The 26,469-nt window shown below is 36.4% G+C and overlaps 1 protein-coding gene across 3 annotated transcripts; it reads right to left on the reverse strand.

Moving 5' to 3' along the window:
• Positions 1-13: 13 nt before the first annotated feature.
• On the reverse strand, positions 14-25,321 carry ece1 (endothelin converting enzyme 1). Of its 3 annotated transcripts, none has more exons than XM_077203613.1 (19): positions 25,077-25,321; positions 18,375-18,461; positions 16,256-16,394; positions 14,736-14,948; positions 14,330-14,454; positions 14,029-14,175; positions 13,778-13,843; positions 13,505-13,693; positions 10,049-10,191; positions 9,421-9,535; positions 6,764-6,874; positions 6,580-6,678; positions 6,107-6,184; positions 5,895-5,998; positions 4,925-5,035; positions 4,739-4,806; positions 3,812-4,002; positions 2,518-2,613; positions 14-936 (listed from the first exon to the last, which is right to left on the reverse strand). In XM_077203613.1, exons 1-19 carry the CDS (start codon positions 25,077-25,079, stop codon positions 760-762), a joined length of 2,262 nt encoding a protein of 753 aa, XP_077059728.1. In that variant the 5' UTR covers positions 25,080-25,321; the 3' UTR covers positions 14-759. The 3 variants fall into 3 exon arrangements, with proteins under 3 accessions (XP_077059728.1, XP_077059726.1, XP_077059727.1); XM_077203611.1 differs by having other exon boundaries at positions 18,375-18,901; positions 25,077-25,298; XM_077203612.1 differs by lacking the exon at positions 25,077-25,321 and adding an exon at positions 18,979-19,027 and having other exon boundaries at positions 18,375-18,901.
• Positions 25,322-26,469: the final 1,148 nt, after the last annotated feature.

Raw genomic sequence — 26,469 nt, forward strand, 5'->3', positions numbered from 1 at the left:
ACCTTACTGTAAATTGTTACCCATGTTTCTTATTTATTTTGATTGTGGAGGGGGCAGTTGGAATCTGCGTGTAAAGAAAACATTTTGCCCAGCAAATCTCATAATTGCATAGTTTCAAAGGCACTTTCTTGTATAATGGTCTATAAACAAATCCAATGAAAAAAGTGGGCATACTGCTCACATAAGTATTCTTCAGTTAACATCAATAGAATTACATTGGAATAAGGATAATGAAATCTGATTTGCTTGAGTTCAAGTTAATATTACACAGGCAAATTCAACAGATTGGAGGTGGTCTTGTATAAATCTTGTTAAGCATGAATTAAAATGTGAGCAAAGTTATTTAACAATATTGCACGATGTGTTGTGCATAAGAATTGGCAAACATTACAGACAAAGAAAAACACCAACAACGTAATACAGAGGACATAAATATTATTTCCCATTAGAAAAATAAAAGCATTTGCTAAAAAGGCACGTATTCAAAACATATTTGCAAAAGTAGCAATTCCTTCCAACTTCCAGTGTTTTGAATGATAAGAATAAAACTCCATTATATAGACGTCCATGGAGTCATTATGTACACCTACTCCTCATTAAGAGGCAAATAATTGCTGGAAAACATGTAGTCCACTTTAAGTCCACCAGCGTTTCTGGTAGTCTAGATTAGGCAACCTGAGATGGACGTTTGGCATATTTTGAGTGATAACAGTGGTCGCTTCACCACCTTGCTCGCTCCAGCTCCAGGTTCAGTCCCTTTCACCACAGCTCACACTTCTGCTTGGGGTTCATGGGTGAGTCTGCCTTGCAGCCAAAGTGCTTGGAGAACTCATGGGAATTGGAGATGGTGCCAATGACCCGGAAACGTGATGGACTGTGGGGGTCAGTGATAACGCCCTCGTGAGAGCTTTCAGGTGTCCGAACTGAACACCACACCTACAAAAAAGGAAACAACGAGACAATAGTAGGACATAACCAGATAGTGTTTGTCTGTGCAAAAGTCACAAATAAAAGTTACTGCCATGATTTGTTGTGGGTATTATATTTTTTTATTAAATTATTAATTATTTTACATTTTTATTTCTTTTTCAATTTTTATTAAAATGTTTATTTTTAATCTTTTCAATTTAGTTTAATTTCATTAGTTTTTACTCCATCAATGTTAGGTCTTAGTGTTTTTGTTTCAGTATTAGATTTTTTTTTTTAATTCAGTTTTAGAATTTTAGGGCTGAAAATGAGCTAATTCAAAATGTTATTTAAAATTGTTTAATGTTGTTACATTTCTCATTGCAGTCTAGTTGTTACTATCTGCAGTTGCATATTGTTAAACATAGGCAGGTTTTAAAGATTTATACAATATGTAAAAAAAGTAAAATGTAAACGCTTTACAATAAGGTTCCATTTGTTTAAATTAGTTCACATGAAAATAATTTATATATATATATATATATATATATATATATATATATATATATATATATAACGTTTTATGCCTAACGATGAAAAATAATTCTAAATCATTTGTTAGTTACTGTTGACTTAAAATTTACAAATATATATATACATTTTTTTTTAAATAAAAAGTATCTTTTAACATTTAAATGGACCTGAGCTGACATGAACTAAGCGTGAACAGTTGTATTCTTGAAATAATGAAACAATGAAATAATGTCAACAAAGATTAATACTGTAACCAATGAATTGCTCATTGTTAGTTAATTTTAGTTGATACATTAAACTAAGGCTAACTGATGGGACCTTATTGTAAAATGTTACCAAATTAGATCTGTCATGGATACCAATATTTTAGATGGTTTTAGTCATGAAAATGAATTTAAGTTTTTTCCAGTTATTTATTTATTTATTTTACAGTTACAGTAAAGTTGCTCTCTTGTTGCATTTTTATGTTTAACACAGGCAGGCTGTAAAGGTTTGATGTATTATAATATGTAATGTATTAAAAACTAAAATTAAATAATATTTAATGCCTAAAATAATATCCATTTTATTTAATTTTAAATAATTAGTCATAAAAAAATATTTTTAATTAAAATGTATTTTAGAAAAATATTCTTTTTACAGTTAACCAAAATATTTGTATTTGTTGCTTATTGAGCCAAAAGGAGCCCCTATATATATATATATATATATATATATATATATATATATATATATTATAGAGATATTCTAATCCCTAAAGAATGGGGTCCCACCTTTAAAATATGTCTGCGATTTTTCCAAGAAAAAAACAAGAAAAATTGCCAGTTCTTTGTCCGTCAGGCGAATATTAGTAATAGCAAGTAATAGTAATAGCATAGGCTATGCACATCTCACTTAAACAATCTACATCATAGGTAAATATTCAAATCAAACTATGAGGAAATTAAATATTGATTCTTGCCTAAGCAAACCAATCGTTCAAAAGCAGAGAAAGTGCTTTAGTAAAACAACTAAACCCTTTAAAACAAGTGTAACATCACAGATAACTTTCAAAGCAAACATTTTTGAGGCACAAACCTGAGCAAATCCTACAAAGAACAGCTGATGATTGGTCATTCCAAGGGCAGGCAGGCTGGCCTCCTCACCATTCTTCTCGATCCAGTTTACATAAGCCTGCAAAGCAAGAGTGATAACATTAGTCCGCTAATAATTCTGCATGCTACACTGCACGCTGAGATCACAAATAAACAATGCCCTCGTGTCAACGGTTATTTTCCTCTCCATCTGAGAGGTTAACGCAGGGTCTTCTCCGGCCATATGCTTTGCTCATCTGCTCTGTAACCTATGACTTTTCAGCCATCGGAAAGAATCCGAGCGGCTGGAGGTAGAGGGACCCATTCCGAGCCACCTGTTGCACAGCGAGGCTTTTCAGTGAGACAGGATCACGACGGCCCCAAAGCTATCAAAGCCACCAACGAGAGACATATAGAGATTGTAATGCCTTTCGTATCAGATTCTCATACGTCATTCGCCTTAGCTTTAGTCGTGTTATGGAAAGTAACCACTTGCGTCTCATCTCTTTATAACTCTCTGATGAACCAAACCAGGCACGGCGCCAGGACGGGGCCAGACCAATTGTGGGTGGGCCTTAAATTAAAAACGTTATCAAATCACTGTTTAACCCAATAAAAATGACTGACTATACTGTTATATCATCCTTACATAATAGAGATTTCAATAAATTGATGCTCTTTAAATATTTTGTTGCATTGTAAAAAGGTTCGGTGCACAGGACGGACCTATCCGCGATCGCTCTCCTTGGTTCTTCTGACCAAAGAAGAGTGCTTTGGAATCTCCATTACACACAATGGCTGTGTTTTAGCGCATCTCTCTATAGACCCAAGGCCTATAGACTGTAAAAGTGGTCAGGAATCTAATATTTCCCCAAAACAGTTCTGCTCGTATAACACGAGGCCGAATATTTCACAATTCTGTTTAATTGTTTTAAGTTTTCAACAAGACAGATCAACAACACAGCTCGACAGTTGACTGTCTGCTGAACTTGCGCAGAAACATCAAAATAGACATAACCAGGTTTTAAAAATTGTTTTGAAAACTCGACTGGTGCTAGGTGACGTCACCTCATCCCATAGGATCCACAACGAGCCGTATTTAGAGCTTGATTAAATAAATGCTTCATTTATAATAGAGAGGATGTCTTTGGGTGGTCCTGTTGAAAAGTGAGTGGTCCTAGGCCCATCAGGCCCACCCATAACGCCGTGCCTGAACCAAACAAATCTGTTGATTGCAGGAACTAGAATTTAAATCGATTTAATTCAAAGTCTTGATCCGCAACAGGATCTTCACAAACCTTATAAGCTGCCCTCAGGCCTCCGTTGTCAGCAATATTTTCTCCCAAAGTGTGTTTCCCGTTGAGAGGTTCTTTATTTATACTGTAGTTGCTGTACTGCTCCACCATGCACTGGGTCTGGAGTTTAAAAGCGTCCACTGAAGAATTTTGCCACCACGAACGCAAATTCCCATCCTTATCATACTCTCTTCCTGTAGGACATGTTTAAAACACTGTGTTATAACACACACATTTATAAATGGTCACATACACATTACAGCATTATAGTTCTGTAATAAAAGCTGGTGCAAGTATTTATTAACAATTTGACAGCATTACAAATCATACAGGACAATACAATTATATTGTATTACATTATAAATGAAAGAAATACTATTTATTAAATGTATATATCAATATTAATAAAATATCAAAGCATGGAAGCTTGACTAATATTTAACATGGTCGCCACATTTCTCTTACTCTGCACGTCTCTTACTCTGAACTTTGACCTAGGAAATACTTTCCCACAACTTCTTGTATTTTTTTCAAGTTTTTAGTATTGATAACATAAGAAATCAAAAAGAATTTTTACATTATTTGTATTATTAATTACTCATAATACGTGCTAGACTGAGGTACTAAAAACTGATTGATAGAGAGACATAATTATATAATAATTAAATTATAAATTTATAAAATGATTAATTGATGGTCTAATATTTATTTAATAATTTTTAATTAGTCATTTAATACTTATTTAATAAAGTATGAGACATATTCACTATTACCATAGCAGCCACTCGGGGTATATAGTTTCTCCTGTGGTTATGTAACTCTGTAATAATGAATCAGTGGCACATTTGTCTCTTCAGCAAGTGACTGAATGTTTCATACTGAAGACCTAACCATGATAGAGGAATCATTTAGAGAGAATCATTTTGTTACCTTGATCGTCAAAGGCATGGGTGAGTTCATGCCCCATAACCACTCCTATACCACCGAAATTAATTGCTCTAGAAAACAAAAGATACACAATAGGATGAGATAAGTGATGTAATGTCCGCCTCTTTCTAAAAACCCAAGCTAGAGGTTAAACGAGCAGGTGAGGTTTTGTTAGTGGGAGACTCTTACTTTGGCCAAGCATGGTTATAAAAGGGAGCCTGCAGAATGCCTGCTGGAAGTACCATCTCATTCTTTGTTGGGTTGTAGTAGGCATTAACTGTTGGGGGAGTCATACTCCATCTGTACGTGGAGGGAAAGACAAGAAAGTAAAACATAATGACTTGACTGTTTACTGACATTCACTTAAACTGACATTGGGGTAGTTTTAAGCAAACTGTCCATCTGTACGCAGAGAGAAACGCAAGAAAGAAAAACATAATGACTTGACTGTTCACTGACATACACTTAAGCTGACCCTAGGGGATATTTTTAAACTAAATTAAAATTCTGCCATTGTTTACTTAACCTCATGTTGTTCCAAACCTGTATGCATTTTGAAAATTGTCTCAGTTTTTTTTCACATAATGAAAGTCAATGGGGACCAATGTTTTTTACTGTTCTTTTGTATTCTACAGAAAAAAAAGTCAACATGGGTTTGGAAAGACATGAGGGAGAGTAAATGACAGCGTTCTAAACCTAAAAACTAAATCAAAAACTATTTAAAAAAGTCCCTCTCCATTAATCGAAATAAAGCTGAAATAGAATATAAATATTAGATTAAAATAAATGTTAGATTAATCATTTAAACTTAAACTTTAATGCAAATGTCCTCGGCAACTAACTGAAATAAATAAAGTTCCAGTAAGTTGAAGTACTAAAATTACTATAACCAAAATATATTAAAGCTAAATAGAAATATTAAAGAAAATATATAATAATAGAAATGACAGAAGCGAATAAAAATTAACTAAAATTAAAATGAAAACTGAAAATATAAAAATCAAAGCCAATTTAAAACATTAAAGCATACTATAATAGTTTATAAATAATACTAAAATAACACTAGTAAAAGATGACAATTTTCATTTTTGGGTGAACTATCCCTTTAAGAGATGTCTGTCAGAGCATCATATTGTGTGTGAGTTTGACTGATACTCACTGATCTCTGTTGGGGGTTTTTCTTAACTGATCAGCCGTCACTCGTGCAGAGAAGTTGTAATAATTCATGACGTTTTGAAAGTAAAGCTCTGAAACAACATCAAACTGATATACAGTTTGAGGGGCCGAGATTTTAGTTCAGACACTTAACCACATTAAATAAATTTTTTCATTAACCAAAACCAAACAGAAATTAACAAAATGTATACATACATCATTAAACACCTTGTCCAGTTCTTTGGGGTTCATAATAAATTTTGGATAACCAACCATGTTGTATATTGCATCTGCCTAGATAAGAAAAAGGAAATAAATATTTTAAGTGACATTATAAGAGCGTAGTTTAGGCTTCAACACCAGGTGGCATTACAGAGCATCAACAAGCATAAAAACCTTTATTTAGGTTTTTTTTGCAGAATAATGGATTGGATTTATTTGTATGATTTCTTGGACAAAAGAGCACTCTGGTCCAAATAGTCTCTCTGATATTATGGTAGTTATATTCAACCTTTAAAGTATCTCTATGGGATATTTTAGCCATTTTTATTGTTCACCAGGTAAAAAAATAATAAACATTCACCATTTCTAAAACTGATCCCAATTCAAAATGGTGTTGATTTCCGCAAAATCCATCCCTGTGGGCAAAAGTGGTGGAAAACATTTGGGATCGTGTTGTCGGTTCTCACCTTTTCTTTTGCGGCTTTTTTTGTCTCGGGATCCATCCATCCGACAGTCTTCAGACTGTCTTCAAAGGCCCATTTGATCTCTGAGACCATATCTTCAACCTGACAAACACATCAGGAGAGAATATAGTTTATAGGCCTGGAGGAAAAGAAAGGGATGGCATGCAAAACATCACAAGATACTCACAAAAGCTTTGCTGTCTTCTGAAAAAGTAGCTTTGACAAAGAGCGCCCCGAGAGCAAAGCCCAGAGCGCTGTCCGTGTCGCTGACGCAAAGTTTCCAGCGTGGCGTGCAGCTCTGGAAAACACAAAGGTGATATATTAACAACTTGCATGCTCAATAATCTTCTCAATGTGACATCTCACAAACAATCTGCAGCTACACAAAGTCTAGTTTCCATGTGCACAATAGGGGAATTAGCATTTGAAGAAATGATCACAAATAATTTGTTCAAGACATTTTAGTCTAACAAATGTGCATGTAACAAGGTAAACAAGCGTTTTTTTTCACTTCGTCAGCCAAACAAGACATTACATTGTTCTCTTAGAGGTTCCTTGAATATGACGCCCATATGCGGGCAGCAACAGGACATGTCTAGTCACCCATTCAACTTCCCATCTCTTGTTTAGAAACGGAGGCTCTAGAGATAACGGCTAACAGCTCACAATGAAAGACTATGTGGGTAAAATGGAGTTTTGGTTTTTAAAGGAAATGAGAAATTAAGTGAAAATGAAAATGTCTGTGAAACAGTGATACATATATTTTTCAGGATTCAGCTCTCACAGTTCATCAAAAAAATCGGAATTTGTGTTCCGAAGATGAAAGAAAGTCTTACGAGTTTGGAACGACATGAGGGTGAGTAATTAATGACAGAATTTGAATTTTTGGGTGAACTATCCATTCAAGTTATATTATAGTAACTGTAAAGGGATAGTTCAGACAAAAATGAAAATTCTGTAATACAGGTTTGGAATGAAAAGGTGAATAAATGATGACAGCAGATGTGAAGATTATCAGTGAATAATGGCTTATGTTTGGTGTTTTAAACTGCCAAGCGACTTCAAGAGCTTTGGAATCCAGCACAGACATTACATGGATTACTTTAACAATACATTTACGGTTCTTTTTGTCATTTTTGGCCTTTGACAGCTCCATGTCATATTTCACTTTCATTGTATGACAGAAAGCAGAGTCAACATTTATGTTCCTCAGAAGAAAGAAAGTCCTACAGCTTTGGAATGACATGAGGTTGAGTAAATGATGACAGGAAGTTTCATTTTTGGTTGAACCATCACTTTAAGTACAATAATAAAAGCTATAGCGACACTAAAATACTAAGTTGTGCTGAAGGTGACCGTCCTTATGGACCCTCTCTTTATCTCTTATCACGCATACACACATCGCCCAAGGCTAAGTCTTTCGTTTGTTATTTCAGCCTGACCCCAGCGGAAAGTGAGGCCAGGGCAACAGGATCTCCTCCTGATAAGAGTCTATATAACCAGGCTCCCTGCAGAACAACACAAGCCTCTCCATACACACCAACCCTGATACCAGTGGAGAAAATGAAAAGACAGAGAGCAGAGGTGAGAGGACAAGGGCAACTGATCACATTTTTGTCTTTTGCCTTTCATGCTGACTGAGCACACTGACTAGTTTAATATTTGGGTAATTTAGCTTTTGAATATAAAATGATTTTTGCATCAAATGATCCTTGCAAGAGGAAGAATCAGTGTAGGGGAATAGTTAATAATTACATTAAATTAATTTAATCCAAAATTAATAATATTTACTTATCTTTACTCAGTCCAAGTGTTTCTAATCCTGTATTATTATTATTATTATTATTGTTATTACTACATGATTTCCACTATATAATATGTTCTCTTCTATATATGAACTGTATGCTGTATACTGTCAGGCTCAATAAATAATTAAAAGCACCACACCAAATATATTTTATACAACTACACTACCATTCAAAAGTTTGGGGGTATGTATAATTTTGTAATGTTTTTGATCAACTTTTTTTATGTTTACCATTTATTTGATCAAAATACAGTAAAAACAGTAATATTGTGAAACATTAATGCAATTTAAAACAAATATTTTTAAATTTAATATAATTTAAATGTAATTTATTCCTGGAATTATTTCAGTATCATTACTACAGTCTTCAGTATCACATGATCCTTCAGAAATTGTTTTAATGATTTGATGCTTTAGATACAATTCTTATTGTCGTCAATTCTGAAAACAGTTGTGCTGCTAAAAACAATTGTGGACACTTTGATACATTCTATTTTTTGATACATAGAAAAACAGCATTTATTTGAAATATATTTTTTTATAAAAGTATTTACTGTCACTTTTAACCAATATAAGGGTCCTTGCTGAATAAAAGTATTAATTTTGATTCTGTCAAATCATAGATAGATGACAGATTTTAAATTCAGAAGACTTAAAGCACAGAGCATGGTCTTATGGACTGCGTTTATGATATTCTATTGTGCTCTTTCTAGTTTGGCAGTATGATTATGCATAAACATGTCCAGAAGGTCACATGGTTTTAGAATGACATGAGGCGGAGTAAATGATGACAAAATTTTGGATGAACTATTTCTTTTAACTTATCCAATAAAAATTTTCAATAAAATGAATAATATCCTTTAAATCTCAACTATAGGAAAATGAAATCATGTATGATAGGTAGGGAAACAGAAAAAGAACGGTAAATGTGAAAAACATGACTTTTTGTTATTTGATATTTGAGGATCATTCATGACTCTTTCAGTGACAGCGGTGCCTTGGGCTGACAGATGGCAGCTTTGATCTTTGTTTCTCACCTTCTTGGTGCCGTACATGACTTCAAGGAAGCGCTGCTCGGCATCTTGGAACCTCTGGTCTAAGATGGACACCATTTTCCGCACCACTTTCATGATCATGTAGTTATTCAAGACACTGGGGAGACACATTAGCTTTGATCTTAGCTAACAGACAATTTTACAAAAGAGAATGGGATTTTTCTACAGGTCTGTACAATATCCATTTTCCACCAACACTGTTCCGGTGCGGGTCCCCGGAGCAGAGAAATGCTGCTGCTGTCTAATTGAACAATCGAATAACATTGCTCTTTATATCTATACCCAATGTGCGAGAGATAGAATGAATCAACGATTTCAGTTTCAATTTATCTCTGAAAAGGCCAGATGAGAGTACCGGGATTTTATGCAAGCTGTCGGTTCACTAGAATCACTCCCGGTACTGTGAATGGCAAAACGGACTGTTTTCTTAGACTGGTTACAGTCAAGTAATCAACACATTGTAGCATTACGTCAGTGTGCGGCCGGTTTGTGACAGGCTCCTGGCCGAGAACAGGCTCTGGCTGCAAACCATTCTGTTGGAAAAGGTGTAATGGTCTCGCCCACAAACCCACACAGCCTAGCTGGCTAACTCTGGCTAATGTTGGTTTACCTCTTGTTGCCGTTGCTGATGAGCTCAGAGACTTTCTGGAGGTATTCTTTAGCGTATACAACCACCGGTTCAGAGTCATTTAGGGCAACAGGGGAGAACACTGCAGAGAGGAAAGGAATCCAATCTACTGCCGGTGCCAACGTCTAAAAGCACAGACACAAACACATGACTGATATCCCAGCTCACATGCAAAAACACAATTTGACTTATGAAAGAATCCTTTATATGTCTTCAGGAACGGAAATGTTGAGGGGTTCTCAACCGGTTTTGTTTCAAGAGGATCCAGATTTTCAACTGGACACCATAACAACTTCACGACCATATGAAACATTACTAACATGACATACACTCACCTAAAGGATTATTAGGAACACCATACTAATACTGTGTTTGACCCCCTATCGCCTTCAGAACTGCCTTAATTCTACGTGGCATTGATTCAACAAGATGCTGAAAGCATTCTTTAGAAATGTTGGCCCATATTGATAGGATAGCATCTTGCAGTTGATGGAGATTTGTGGGATGCACATCCAGGGCACGAAGCTCCCATTCCACCACATCCCAAAGATGCTCTATTGGGTTGAGATCTGGTGACTGTGGGGGCCATTTTAGTACAGCGAACTCATTGTCATGTTCAAGAAACCAATTTGAAATGATTCTTTGAGATGATGAGCTTTGTGACATGGTGCATTATCCTGCTGGAAGTAGCCATCAGAGGATGGGTACATGGTGGCCATAAAGGGATGGACACGGTCAGAAACAATGCTCGGATAGGCAGTGGCATTTAAACGATGCCCAATTGGCACTAAGGGGCCTAAAGTGTGCCAAGAAAACATCCCCCACACCATTACACCATCACCACCAGCCTGCACAGTGGTAACAAGGCATGATGGATCCATGTTCTCATTCTGTTTACGCCAAATTCTGACTCTACCATCTGAATGTCTCAACAGAAATCGAGACTCATCAGACCGGCCCGTCTGGCACCAACAACCATGCCACGCTCAAAATTGCTTAACCCTCTATGGCATGGTGTTGCCCTCAGGCAACAAACTACTTTTTTGGACCTCACACCGCCCCTTTAATTTTTGTATATATTTTTTTAAAATATATAATATCACCTGACATGTCTGTTCAATGAAATGAGGGTCTGAAGTGGTTGTGACCTTTTGTTTGGGGGTGGAGCAGTCCTTTAATGAAGCAAAGCCACATGGTACAAGGTGCCACCAATTAGTAAGATAAAAATAACTTTTTAATATGTTTAAGTTAAAATAACTTTATATTAAAAAATATATGCATGTGAATCAGTATGTAAAGAAGTATGTTTGATTGTTTAAATATTTATTTTATTTTTATTCATATACTAAAACTGTGTTTTTTTGTTCGTTTCCTCAGGGCAACACTGTGCAGTTAGACCACTTTTGTTCTGGCAATATCATAGGGTTAGGACCATATGGTGCATTCAAGTTCTCTTGGGAAGTTTGTTTTTACAAATTCAGATAACTCAAAGAATATGCATTATGTGTGAAATTTATGTTTTGTTGTTGTTGTTATTATACTGCCACAGAGAATGATGGGAAATGTATTTTGGTCACTCATGTCTATCAGCTCATAAACTGGCTGAAGAGTAGTGTTTTCTGGCAAAGTTTATATAACTTTATCTCTCTTCTTCATTAACAGTACACATAATGCGTACAAACTACATAGTGTAGTGCACGTGTATGAGTATGTGTAGTGCACGTGCATGAGTATGATGAGTATATGTAGTGCACGTGCATGAGTATGTGTAGTGCACGCACATGAGTATGTATAGTGTACGCCCATGAGTATGTGTAGTGCGCGCATGAGTATGTGTAGTGCATGCATGAGTATGTGTAGTGCACGAGCATGAGTATGTGTAGTGCACGCGCATGAGCATGTGTAGTGCACGCGCATGAGTATGTGTAGTGCGCGCATGAGTATGTGTAGTGCGCGCGCATGAGTATGTGTAGTGCGCGCGCATGAGTGTGTATAGTGCACGAGCATGAGTATGTGTAGTGCGCGCATGAGTATGTGTAGTGCGCGCATGAGTATGTGTAGTGCGCGCGCATGAGTATGTGTAGGGCCCGCGCATGAGTATGTGTAGGGCCCGCGCATGAGTATGTGTAGTGCGTGCGCATGAGTATGTGTAGTGCACGCATGAGTAAGTGTAGTCCGCGCATGAGTATGTGTAGTGCTTATTTGGTGTAAATGTTTATACTGTATGAATATGAACATTTATAGATGAGCTGGTATGAGGTGTTAGTTGTAATTAATAGTAGTAGTTTTTTTATTTATTGGTTGATTTTGGTGATTGGTTGAAACCATTTGTGATTGATGTTTGTAAAAAAAACTTTTTCTAATGCACATATTGCTTATTTTCCCTATTCCACCTATGTAGAAAACCTGGTTATCTGGTTATGGGGTGTGGGGGGGGGGGGGGGGGGGGGGGGGGGCTCACATTTTATGATGGATATATTATCAGGGACACCCAAGCTCCCAAAAAATTGGGTGAAAGATTTTTTTCCCCCAAAAATAAAAAGTCATGCCATAGAGGGTTTAATCACCTTTCTTTCCCATTCTGACATTCAGTTTGGAGTTCAGGAGATTGTCTTGACCAGGACCACACCCCTAAATGCATTGAAGCAACTGCCATGTGATTGCTTGATTAGATAATTGCATTAATGAGAAATTGAACAGGTGTTCCTAATAATCCTTTAGGTGAGTGTATACTACTGTTCAAAAGTTTAGGGTCAGTATGATTTTTTTTTTTAAAGAAATTTATACGTTATTCAGTAAGGATGTATAAAATGAATTAAAAAATGCAGTAAAGACTTGTAACAAAAAAAATATTCCAAATAAATACTGAATTCTATTTATCAAAAAAAAAACACTGAAGACTGGAATAATAATACTGAAAATTCAGCTTTGCCATTACAGGAATAAATTACATTTTAAAATATATTACAACATTAAACCAATTAATTTAAATAGTAATAATATTTCACAGTAATACTGATTTACAGTATTTTTGATTGTTTTACACAAGAGACTACTTTCAAAAACATGAAAAAAAAAATCGTAATGACCACAAACTTTTAAATGGTAGTAGACGCTGAACAGAAAAACTGATAACTTTTATTAATTTTTCAGTACAAAACAATTTGTAGTCGGTATAAACGTTTGTCGATTGTCAAGATAAACATTGTTCAATTGTTCAATTTAACTAATTTAACCAAGTGACAGAGTTTAGTCTGCAACAGCAAAATTATGGAAAACATTTTGTCCTCCATTGTAATATTTTTCAATCATTACTATACATTTAATTACTAGCCTTTCCATTTACGACCCTATCAGAACAGACCTGTGACCATTTTTGGGTCATGACCCAGTAGAGAACCACAGATTTCAGTAGTAGAGTAACCACGCAGTACTCACAGCTAACTCTTTGGCTTGGATTTTATGGTAAATTTTCATCTCGTCACGTCGATTTTCCTGAGGGACCGTGATATTTGCCAGGGCCGTTTCAAAGTCTATGATCTCCAGCATCATCTTTTGAGAGGTCTCTTCTGATCCGCCCAAAAGAATCCCGAGTTCCACCAAAAAGTTCAAATATGCTTTTAAATACTAAAGAAGGAATAACAACACAAGCTGTAGACCACGGCAAAACACTACCAACGTTCATGAACAACATTGGGTCTCTTTGTTTACCTTTTCATTGGCTGTCTTATTGAGATAGTATTCCCTAGAGGGAAGTCCCAATCCTGACTGATCCACCTGTGGAAAAAGGGGAATCAACAAGCTAAGCTACCATGACATGCATCATGATAAATAGCATGCTATAATATATTCTGACAGCTATTATAAATCAAAATATGGTATCTAGAAAAGTGAGGAGTTTCCCCAAGACATTTAAGAATCCATGTTATGGTGATAAAAAACATATCCATAAGTGTACCCACCTGGATGATGTTGCTGTTGGAGCTTTTTGAGTCTGTGCTGACAAAAACAGTGAAAAAGGGGGAGGTTCGGAAGTTGGCTGACACAGTCCGTAAAACCTCCTGGAAGTTATCTTTCTCCCACGGGTCTTTCAAGCCCCAACCTCCTGTCTGGAAAAACAAAGTTCCGCTATTAAGAATTATATCCCAGAATAAGAGAAAAGGCAGGTTTTCATTGAGGCTGATATATTTACAACAGATCTTTTGAGTTTACATTTTTATTATTAAATAAGGTGACTGGGTTTGTTCATGTATCTAAGGTCACCTGATTGATGAGATCCTGAAGTGGTTTTGCCCCAAGCTCTTCGATTTTGCTCTCGTTCATACAAGCTTGGTAATACCACTGGGCTTTTTCCTCCGCTTTGGTCAGGCTCTTCATGCTGGTATTCTCTAAATTCAACAAATGATGAAAAATTCAATGACAAGACCCTTTAAAACGAAGTGAAACAAAGCCTATAAGTTGGTAGGAGCCTTTCAGGATGGAACTTTATTACTGCTTTTTTTATACAGCAGGGCCCAAAAGTCTGAGACCCCATTGAAAATCCAGGATTCAAAATCAAATTAAGAACATAATAAAGATGTGATGACGTCGTAAAAATGGTAAGTTGTTTCATATACAGTATATCAGGCCATACTTTGTGGTGATTATCTCCCTGAACTGCGTTTCTTACCTAATAAGTTCTTCATGACGGCCATGTTGTGTTCCCACAGGTTGCTGAAAGGACCCCATCGGGACTTTCCCTCGGGCAGCGGGTTTTTCCTCATCCAGCCCCCACATGCAAAGTTGTAGAAATCCTGGCAGGGGTCCACCGACCGATCGAGGGACCCCATAACTGTACTTGCCACACTAACACAAGGCTCTGACAGGCACATTCCAGGATGAGCTGTTAAAAACAATATAAGTATATAAATATACTGCTGTATCCATTACATTATGCCTTATATCATGCATATGTGCCAAAAAGATTAGAAGGACATCCCGATGTCTCTTTCACTCAGCATATCTTTCACTAGGGTAATTATTAATGAAGTGCAGTACTGGCTCAATGCATGATAAAACTAAAATATACATCCCCACTGCAATTACATGAAAAGGCAAATCAAAAAAAGTTAAAGCGCTACACTTTCGGTGCAGTACCTCATACTGCATTCAAGCTGCACGTCATAAATATGCTTTGAACGTCTCTTTGAGGAAGATCCCAGGACATGAGCCCATCTGGAACTATTCACTTATCAGTGGCTAATGCCAAAATGTGGTTCCTGAGAAAAAGACTGTAGTATTCAGAATCCTGATCAAATGGCCACGCAATGAGTCTCCATCAGTGACCTATGAAAGCTACAGCAATTTTAAAAAAGCTACAGCGACTGTCAAAAAAAAAAAAGCAAAGCTGTTATGGTAAATGTTTTTGTCTGTATAGCAATAAGTCATTTGCAACCACCAATAGTCATACTTTAATTATGAAAAGGTATTTTGCTTGCCCCCCCCCCCCCCCAACTTTGTTTTCACTTTGGTTTCACTTTGGCTTTGAGACTGGGCATGTGTCCACTAAATGAGGCTATGCAACTATTAAGTTTAATATTGAAAATAATTTTGCACTGATTTTATTTGGCTTGTGGTGAATGCAGCTACAACAGATTCATTGTAATAAGAAAAAAAAACATTTGGCCCAAGGGGTGTGTCCCTAGCTCCTAATCTGGAGAGATAAGGCCAAGAAACTATAGGCCTGACAGAGGATGAGGAAATTAGAGATAAACAGTCTGGCAAAAAGTTTTTGTTCTTTTATACAGCGATTTGTCATGCTTGGGCAACAGCGGATGGCTGAATCGCAGGAAGTGGCATTCAGCTCACTTGAAAATAATAACTTTGAGCTGCAATAAAAGTGAGTAAATGCTTCTTATATGAGGTCCAGAGCATATAGAGTCCTAGTACATATGAAAAGTATGTAATCTGATAAATAAAACAGGGAGGACCATTTATCTCATAACAACCGCAGGTTTGTACGGAAAGCTGATTTTTTCAAATAATATTATATACACAGTACACAAATTGTTATTATAAAAACATTCAAGTAAAAAATACTTATATAAAGTAATACATACATGTATTTTTTTGCTTATGCCTTTAAAAAACACTAAACCCCAACGTTTATGTAATATTTGTACCATCAACTGAAAGGATCTAGTCACTCACATTCTTTATAGCGCAGACCCAAAGACACAATGCAGATGAACAGGGCCACGGACAGAGCGAACACGATGACCACTAGTTTCCTCTCAACATGGGTTTTCTCCGCCCAGCACCGGATACCAAGACCACGCTGCAGCCTGACCTGATAATCACATACATAATCAGAGAATAAGGGTTAAGACTGAAATAACTATCTCTTCAAATCAGCAATGATACATAGATAACGCAAATAACACTGAAACCTGTCCAAAGGAGTGATCATTGGCAAAGAATCAATCCTCAAAGGTGAGAATATGATTATTTGTATTGCTTAATGAAAGTGATACCTATTTAATCTGGTACTGGTAAATATTGGTATAACATGGTGCAGTTTTTATATAATATTTCAAGGGAAAATGATATATGATCATGTCCAACAACAATATTAAACTTTGGTGGGACCAAATATAATTGTCATTCTGCTCCAATTCAAAACACAGATCAGATTACAACCTCAACAAATTATTCCTGAAAGGATGATCATGCAACTTGTGTAACAAAACTATGAGCTTAAAAATTCTGCTTTTAAACCCTCTGGAAAGCTGGCCTGCTTTACTTTCATAGTAAGTGTGTTACTGTAACCACAATTATTTTTTGTGTTAATCGACAGCATAGCACAGATGCTGACCACAGAGAATAACTGGTATTGAACAAGGAACAGCAATCAGCATCAGGTTAAGCATTATACTTAGGAGAGAAACTAACCCACAAAAACACAGTGATAAACTTCCTACTTTCTAGGAAAGGCTCTCTTCTAGGAAAGACTGCCAAGTCTGAACACTGTTCTGCCAAACACAGTGCAATTCAAAACCTAACCGCTGGAAAGATATATTCATAACTAGATATTTTTAATATCTCAAATGTTTTTCTCAGACAGTAATGACATCAAATGAAGCCTTTAGCATTGGAATTCGCATGGTTCCTTTAGTTGATCTCAATAACCCAAACTGTAGATTTAGATACCAAAGTCAAAAGAATTTCATTGTATACCTGCTGGTCAAAATTATCAAGACCATACTATCCACATTATAGACATATTTACTGTTCAAAAGTTTGGGTTCAATGGGCTTTTCCTCTGATTGATTATCTTTTCATTTAGATTCTGTACTGATCAAATAAGGCTTGAGGATTTCATAATTGATCATCTCTTGGCAGAAGAGGTGCAAGAGAAACTTAATAAATTATCTCTGTAATACCAATCAGATTAAGTCCTACTGAGCTCAGAGTTCAAAAGTCACTTTTAGTGGTTAACTGCCCAACTGTGCAATTACTCGGCTTAGTTTGGATGCATACCAGGTAACATGCATGTTCGTATGTTTTGTGTGGCTTCAAAGAGCCCTAATGCCAAATTCAGGTCTCTCCAAAAGAGAGCAGAGGGAGAAAGTAAAACAAAGAGAGTGAAATGTTTTTAATAAAGGTACCTAGAACATGTAATACTCTCGATGATCCTCAGAAAATGTTTTAGCAACGGTCAAAGGATAATGAATTTCTGGTTCGAGAAACAAAAGACCAGAAAATATTTGGACTTCCACTTGTTTAACTTCGAAATTAAAAGGTTACTAAAAAAAATATGACAGATTTTTTTTTTTACTTTAAATTGTAATAATATTTCACAATATTACAGTTTTTGCAGAATTTATAATCAAATAAATACATTCCAAAATCATTTGTTGATCTTGTTTAACTATCATTATGTCAAGTGCCATTTATAATTTCTAAATGTTCATGCACATTGTTTTACTTGAGCTTCAATGCAAAGCAAAAAATGAGCAAGCATTTTTATTGACTTTTACAAAAAAAAAAACAATAGTGTACTTATTAAATGTAAACAGAAAAGTAAGACGTATTCACACAACACAAATAGAAGAAAACCTTCTGGGGGGGGGAAAGCTTTTAACAGTATAAGAAGAAAGTTGTATACAACAGTGCAAACACACAGCGGATGTTTGAAATGAAAAGCACAAGGAAGTAACTTGGTAAAGACGTTTGGTAAAGAATCAAGCAAAAAGATCACTAGTTTTTTCGATACAGATACATAAAGAAGCATAAGTTATAAAAAAAAGTTAAAGAAATTTACTCTTACCGGCATGGTAGAGGTTTGGTAGATCCCATCGGAGCCGGTGTCCAACAGCTCCTCTTCGTCCAGTGTGGCCCGTTTGTAACTAGACATCTGAAAGGTCAAATGAAGAATAGATTCCCTCAATGATTCCATAACTAAACCAAATCTCCTCTTCCGAGGGTGTTTCAGCAGCTTTTGGGAATCCCGGGAATGTTTACTCCTGTGAGTTCCATCAGGAGAAGGTTGTGAAGCTAGTCGTCCCAAAGGACTAGTGGAGGCTCTCTCTGCTCAGCGTGTCAGAGTGCTTCTGATCTGTGTGTGAATGGGGTTTATTCTTCCACCCCCTGCTTTCACCTCCTCCCAAGCCAAATTTACAACCCCCCAACGTCAGCTACACCTAGGAAATGAGCTCCAAAGCATGGTCAGCTCGGTCTTCACAACAAACATGTGTTGGGAGATTTCAAAACTCTCTTCTCAGCTTTCCTTAGCGCAGCCCTCCTAGTTAGGAATCCTAAACAAGAGATTCATGTGAAGCTTTTGCTCCTTCCAGCCTGTAACAACAATAGCGTCATCATAAAGGCAGGAACTTGTGAAAAACAGGAAGAAGAGAGGATCTTGGTGAACATACGTGAGGCTGTGTTAGTATACGCATGTAAGAGAGAGAGTGTGTGCATTCCACAATGGGCTTTCATTTAGAACTGGGAGGGAACTGTAAGAGGTGAGTTCCCGCCCTCTTTCAATCCAACCAATAAGACTTTCTAGGACAGAGGGTGGGGCTTGTACAAGGTCACGCCCATTATATGTTCTTCAGCTGCCTAGATTAGAATAGTCACTTTAAGTCTGACGGTCAGATTTTGCTGTCCCAGTCTGAACTCTTTTATATATATATATATATATATATATATATATATATATATATACACACATATATATTTTATATACACATACACACACACACACACACAAGCACGCATGAGTATTTTTTTTATTAAATTCCCTATAATTTATTATAAAATTGTTTATCTTTATGAAGATGTCGTGACATTACTGAGAGCATATTTAAATTAAATACTAAATAAATATATAAATATTCATAAATATAAAAATATTTTACATTATTACGTCAATTCATCACATTATTATTTTTATATTATTTAATATAATAATACAATTATTTTACTATTATTTAATATTTAAGTATTAAAAAATGTTTTTGTTTCTTCTTTTTCACTCCAGTGACTTTGCCTTTGTTGTCAATTGTCATATTTTTTTTACTGTTTCTGTAAAGATATAATTTATTTCTGTCATCTGGCTGCATGAAAGACCAATTGTCAAAGCCAATAGTCTATGATGCCTCTGTGGCATCTGAACAGCTCGAGTTAGCAGTGGTACACAAACAGCAAACAAATATGTTCATTTTCAGCCAAACCCCATTTCAACCAGGCACATAAAACACAATTCAGAGTTTCAGTCCTTCTAAGGAACTGTAAAATATTAACCACATGACCAGTCCAAACAGAATCACACCCAGGGATGCACAGTTGGCATACTGTATAGAATTTTCTGGCCAGACGACCTTCTCACGACCTCAGACGGGTAAAGTCCTGTCATTTGAGGACCCTGACAGGGCGGGAGATTAACAAATGAGGGTACTGACAGAAACGGCATTTACAGAAAACATATTATGGGCCTATTTTATCATGTCATTTGGAAACTATGAGACACAGTTTGAACTAAAATGAGTCTTTCATCTAATTCAGAATACTTCATTTTATAAAAGAATAATAATAATTTTTAGCCAAAAGCTTCAAGATTTTTTAGCTCTCCCAACCTAATGTCACAGCCATACTTAAAGGGGAACTCGGCAACTCCAGCTATTTCTTCGCTGATTTTCACTTTTCTTGTTGCATGTTATCTCAACGAGCTCCCCCTACAGCTGAGGCGTATATTCCACAACAATGTCGTAAAAAAACTCACTTGAGGCACTCTTCTCCCCCTTTCTACCGCTGCTCATGTGCATTTGTTATTATCGGAGCCGGACAACTTTATCGTGTGGAGCTATGTCTACCGAGGTGGGTAATACATCATACACATTGAGGGCGGCGTGTGTGTTTATGTCGAATTGCTGTAAAGCAGTTTGTGTTTCTCGCTCATTCTCGCTTCACACGAGACTTCCTATTTCCAAATTCCCGAATGCCCCTTTAAATCATACATACAATCACATAATAAATAATTTTTTATATATTTTTTTGTTGTTGTAGCAAAATGTGAAACATCTTAATACAATTTTAATTCTGATATTTATGTGTAAAAAACGTAATAATAATATATAAAATTTAAGAAAGAAATGTTTTTTACGACTGTTTAACAGGTTGCAAATTTAGCCTAAATTAAGCACATTAGTTAGCTTGGTTTGTAATATTGATAAATGTACAGGTCCTTCTCAAAAAATTAGCATATTGTGATAAAGTTCATTATTTTCCATAATGTAATGATAAAAATTAAACTTTCATATATTTTAGATTCATTGCACACCAACTGAAATATTTCAGGTCTTTTATTGTTTTAATACTGATGATTTTGGCATACAGCTCATGAAAACCCAAAATTCCTGTCTCAAAAAATTAGCATATTTCATCCGACCAATAAAAGAAGTGTTTTTAATACAAAAAAAAAGTCAACCTTCAAATAATTATGTTCAGTTATGCACTCAATAGTCAATACTTGGTCGGGAATCCTTTTGCAGAAGTGACTGCTTCAATGCGGCGTGGCATGGAGGCAATCAGCCTGTGGCACTGCTGAGGTGTTATGAAGGCCCAGGATGCTTCGATAGCGGCCTTAAGCTCATCCAGAGTGTTGGGTCTTGCGTCTCTCAACTTTCTCTTCTCAATATCCCACAGATTCTCTATGGGGTTCAGGTCAGGAGAGTTGGCAGGCCAATTGAGCACAGTAATACCATGGTCAGTAAACCATTTACCAGTGGTTTTGGCACTGTGAGTAGGTGCCAGGTCGTGCTGAAAAATGAAATCTTCATCTCCATAAAGCTTTTCAGCAGATGGAAGCATGAAGTGCTCCAAAATCTCCTGATAGCTAGCTGCATTGACCCTGCCCTTGATAAAACACAGTGCACTAACACCAGCAGCTGACATGGCACCCCAGACCATCACTGACTGTGGGTACTTGACACTGGACTTCAGGCATGTTGGCATTTCCTTCTCCCCAGTCTTCCTCCAGACTCTGGCACCTTGATTTCCGAATGACATGCAAAACTGAGCAACAGTCCAGTGCTGCTTCTCTGTAGCCCAGGTCAGGCGCTTCTGCCGCTGTTTCTGGTTCAAAAGTGGCTTGACCTGGGGAATGCGGCACCTGTAGCCCATTTCCTGCACACGCCTGTGCACGGTGGCTCTGGATGTTTCTACTGCAGACTCAGTCCACTGCTTCCGCAGGTTCCCCAAGGTCTGGAACCGGTCCTTCTCCACAATCTTCCTCAGGGTCCGGTCACCTCTTCTTGTTGTGCAGCGTTTTTTGTCACACTTTTTCCTTCCCACAGACTTCCCACTGAGGTGCCTTGATACAGCACTCTGGGAACAGCCTATTTGTTCAGAAATTTCTTTCTGTGTCTTACCCTCTTGCTTGAGGGTGTCAATGATGGCCTTCTGGACAGCAGTCAGGTCAGCAGTCTTACCCATGATTGCGATTTTGAGTAATGAAACAGGCTGGGAGTTTTTAAAAGCCTCAGGAATCTTTTGCAGGTGTTTAGAGTTAATTAGTTGATTCAGATGATTAGGTTAATAGCTCGTTTAGAGACCCTTTTCATGATATGCTAATTTTTTGAGACAGGAATTTTGGGTTTTCATGAGCTGTATGCCAAAATCATCAGTATTAAAACAATAAAAGACCTGAAATATTTCAGTTGGTGTGCAATGAATCTAAAATATATGAAAGTTTAATTTTTATCATTACATTATGGAAAATAATGAACTTTATCACAATATGCTAATTTTTTGAGAAGGACCTGTATATATTTCCCATAATTTGAACAAAAATAATAGTTTGGTAATTTTTCTTACAATCAGTGTACAAACAGTAAAGTGTTTGAATGGTATGGAAAATAGAATACGATTCTTTTTTGTCGTCCCATTTGCTGTGCTGTGGAAAGCCACTTCCTGGGTTTCATGGGCTACTTCAGGCATAATTCTGTCCAAAGACAGACTCAAAGGAACTTTCCTGGCGGGTCTGACCCAGCAGATGTGCAGACATGTAACAGCCTGCAGCATGTCAGCGACCAGCAAAGACAATGGAGTCTTCCCTTTACGTCTCTTTCCAATGACATGACTCACTGGAAGTTTGACTGGAGGCTCAGAAACCTGCCTGTATCCAGTCTAGGGCTTTGGCTTGAGGGTTTTCTCAACCATCTGTCGGCCCCAGGTCGAAACAACTCGCAGGTGTACAGAATAGCTTGAGAGCTGATTCTATCAACAGTGATGATGGATTCATAGCCTCTTTCCAATAACCTGCCCTGCTTTAGTATCTACACAAAGCTGATCTGGGATCAATTCCTGATTTTTCCATGCTCATAAAGAATGTGATTTTGTAAAAGGAAAGTCGCACAGTGTAAATGACACAATACAAAATATGCCCAGATTCCTGTACTAAGACTCAAATGCTGCCTTTCAGTGAGGCAGTAAACCACAGCTATGAGTCAGAAATTTGCCACTGATCTTGTAAACCATCCAATTGTTTAAGGGACGAAAGCATTTCCCTGGTATGACTAAAGCATTTGTTTGTCACAGTGTTTATATGTGAATGCGTATGCATGCTATTTGAGAGTATGTGTGAGAGAGAAAGCACATTTCATTCCACATCAGAATCTGTGACATGGATGTGGCCAAATTCCTGTTCACATGCCAATTTATAACACATATTTTCACATAAGTAATTCTACATAATTCATATAATATTAAAAAATAATCTGAAAATCAAAGTTCAGGTGTTTATTTTTATGCAAAGCAGTAGAAGCGATACTTGGTAACTCTGACACATGATCTGAGTGTTGTAATGCATTTTTTGAGTTCTTTTCCAGGTGGTAAGAGTGTTATCCTGCACCCCATTAATACTTTCAGTAGCAAATGTTTCATTTACGATCTCAAATTACACTCGGATCAGTCACTAACATTTTGGGGACTTTGGTCATTCACAGTTCTCTGGTGTTGGTTAATAGTCACAAGACATGATATGCAGGTATACTTTAAAATATTTCATCTTTATTTAGTAAGTATTTTATTTTGATAGTTTTTTATTTTACTTTTTTTAAATTTACTTTTTTAAATCTTATTTAATTTTAAGCTTTTCATCAACTCACAAACACTCAATAGTTTCATCACAAACACCAGTGGAAAAAAAGAGAAAATTCTGTCATAATTTACTCACCCTCATGTCCTTACAAAACTATGTGACTTTCTTTCTTCTGTGGGATATAAAAGAAGACTTTTTGAGAAGTGTTTTTTTATTTGTTCATTCAATGGAAGTCCATGGTAACCAAAACTGATTGGTTACCAACATTCTTTAAAATTGTGTTCCAAAGAAGAAAGTAAGACAAACAGGTTTGAAACAACATGAGGGTGGTAAATGATGACAGAATTTTCACCCTTTTTTTGCCGGGGGGGGGGCTAGACTATCCAGACTCCCTCTGATCCAGTCCACTGGTACCAATATTAACCAAACAAACCAGTAAATCACACGTCAAACAGAAACAGTTAGGACATAATCATGTATTATTAAATGTAGAAACCCATCCGAATCAAGGAGGGTTACGAAGACGGAAATATACAGAGGAGAGGACCAACAACAACATGCTGATCTCCGCTCTGGAACATATGACAACATGAAGTCGCATGATAACGACAAAGGTCACAACTTCTGGTGTCAGAGATATCCCCGGTGCTGTCTTCCTTTCTAGAATTACACTACACATTCAAACTTCAACCATTGGACAACTTAATCTCAAGAGGAAATGGTCCAAGACATGCCTAAACATGATGTCAATAGTCAATGCACATCTTGTAATCAGTGTCTGGATTTAGGCCGAAAAGCTGGTAACCATAGGCCTACTTGCTATTACTTGATCAACAGTAGCCTAAATATATATTTAATATAAACCAGTATAGTAAAATGTGTGTATATCCTTGATGCACACTGCTCATAAGCATTCTAAGCAATATGTACATTAACATTAAACTTAATATTTTTATTTAAAGAACATAAGACGTTACAGTCAGAACGTGTTTACAGCCCTGTTGTTGTTCTGCGTGCAGAAGTGACTTTGTTGCCCTACGGAAAAACACATGATGAATTCTAGGTAACGTTAATAAGTAACCTCTGTTCAAAATAATGCAGCACATAACAGTAATGTGACAAAGTATTAGAACAAATAGAAGTGATTACCATTATCAAAAGGGACTATTATGTAGCTAATGTTAGTTTCCAGATAGGCACACAATCTTTAAGTTGATCTGTCTTTATGACAGAAAGACTCAAAGGTTTAAGCACTAATAATAAAGATAGAAAGACGAGACATGTAGCCTACTGATATATAATGTTACATTTATACAACTCTACACTGTAGTCAAATTCATATGGCAAAATATACAACATTCTTTAAGCTAATGCAGAAACATGCCAGCATTTGTTATTTTGACAAACAAGGAAAATGTTCCGTTTACTTACCATTATATGTTTAGTCTCTCTCTCTCTCTCTCTCTCTCTCTCTCTCTCTCTCTCTCTCTCTCTCTCTCTCTCTCTCCTATGCAGCAGTCCACTTGCTGGTGTAATTACTATATTAGATATATTTTTCGGTTGTAACAAACGACTACAAGCCAGTATTCCCTTGTTGACTCGACATTGCGTGCCGTACACACTACACGAATATACACAGTTTAACTGCGAGATAGTAGCCTACCCGTCGGGATTATAATAGTAACTTCAGTCAACCAATCAAATTCCAAAGCAGGTTCCCACTTTGTACTTCTGACCAATTGCATTTTAGCTGTGGGCGGGTCTTTGATGGCATTGATAACAGGGTCGATGGGCACCTACAGAATTATTATTATATATTTTTTTTAATGAACCTCTTGTCAAGTAGTGCCACAGACAGTTGCATCATGATCAATATATATATATATATATATATATATATATATATATATATATATATATTTTTTTTTTTTTTTTTTTTTTTTTTTTTTTTACAATAATCTAATTACAACCATAAACACTTGTGGCAGATTCTGTTAAAAATTAACTATAATGTAGCCTACGTTTTCTTTATTTATTAGTAGGCTATTATTATTAGAATAAATAGACCTATACGGAAAATGTTTAGCTTTAACGGTAATTCAGTCACTGCACAATCTGATCTGCTCAGTGATTCGAATCATTTGAATCAATTCACTAACAAGATTCAAGCAATGGTAAACTAATGTAAGCCTTTTGAGCATTAGAGAGTCCCCAGGCACTGCAGCAATATGGCTGCCCACTGCTCCGGGTGTGTGTATTATCCACGGTTTGCAGTGTGTGAGTGTTCACTACACACTGCCCCTAATGTGTGTGCACTTGAATGAGCTAAATGCAGAGGACAAATTCTGAGTATGGGTTACCACACTTGGCCTTCAAGTCATGTCACTTTCACTGAATCATGATTTAAGCGATTCTCTAGAAACAAGTCACAAACAAGTTGTTTTGTTCTTTATTAAAATATGCGAACCGATTAGATTACAGAACCAGTAAATCTACTAATATACTCCAAAAAAAGTGTTCATTACCATTTCCCCACAAATGTCATGGCAGAACCATTATTTTTTCATCAATGTCAACTTGTCAACCTGTATGACTTTAAAGAGGACTTATTATGGCCATTTACAAAATCTTGATTTTGTTTTTGGGGTCTACTAAGCTGCTTGAATGTTCAAAAACACCTTTTTTAAACATATTTCAAATGATTGCAGCACCTCTTTTCCCAGTCTGTCAGTAACGCTCTGTTTAGTTCCGGTGACTATTGCTAAAGTCCTTGTGGAAAAGTTCACTATGGATCAGATAATGGATGTGGATAAAGTTCATTTCT

This window comes from Siphateles boraxobius, unplaced genomic scaffold (assembly GCF_051911475.1).
Source record: "Siphateles boraxobius isolate OS27281-9 unplaced genomic scaffold, OSU_SipBor_1 5, whole genome shotgun sequence".
Lineage (NCBI taxonomy): Eukaryota > Metazoa > Chordata > Actinopteri > Cypriniformes > Leuciscidae > Siphateles > Siphateles boraxobius.

Coding starts and splice junctions, on each gene's coding strand:
- ece1 (XM_077203611.1), bottom strand. CDS start 18,503: ATGGAATCATTGAGGGAATCTATTCTTCATTTGACCTTTCAGATGTCT. Junction 6,875..9,420: donor TCATGTACGGCACCAAGAAG/GTGAGAAACAAA, acceptor TGTGTTTTCCAG/AGCTGCACGCCACGCTGGAA. Junction 937..2,517: donor TCTTTGTAGGATTTGCTCAG/GTTTGTGCCTCA, acceptor CCTTTTTTGTAG/GTGTGGTGTTCAGTTCGGAC.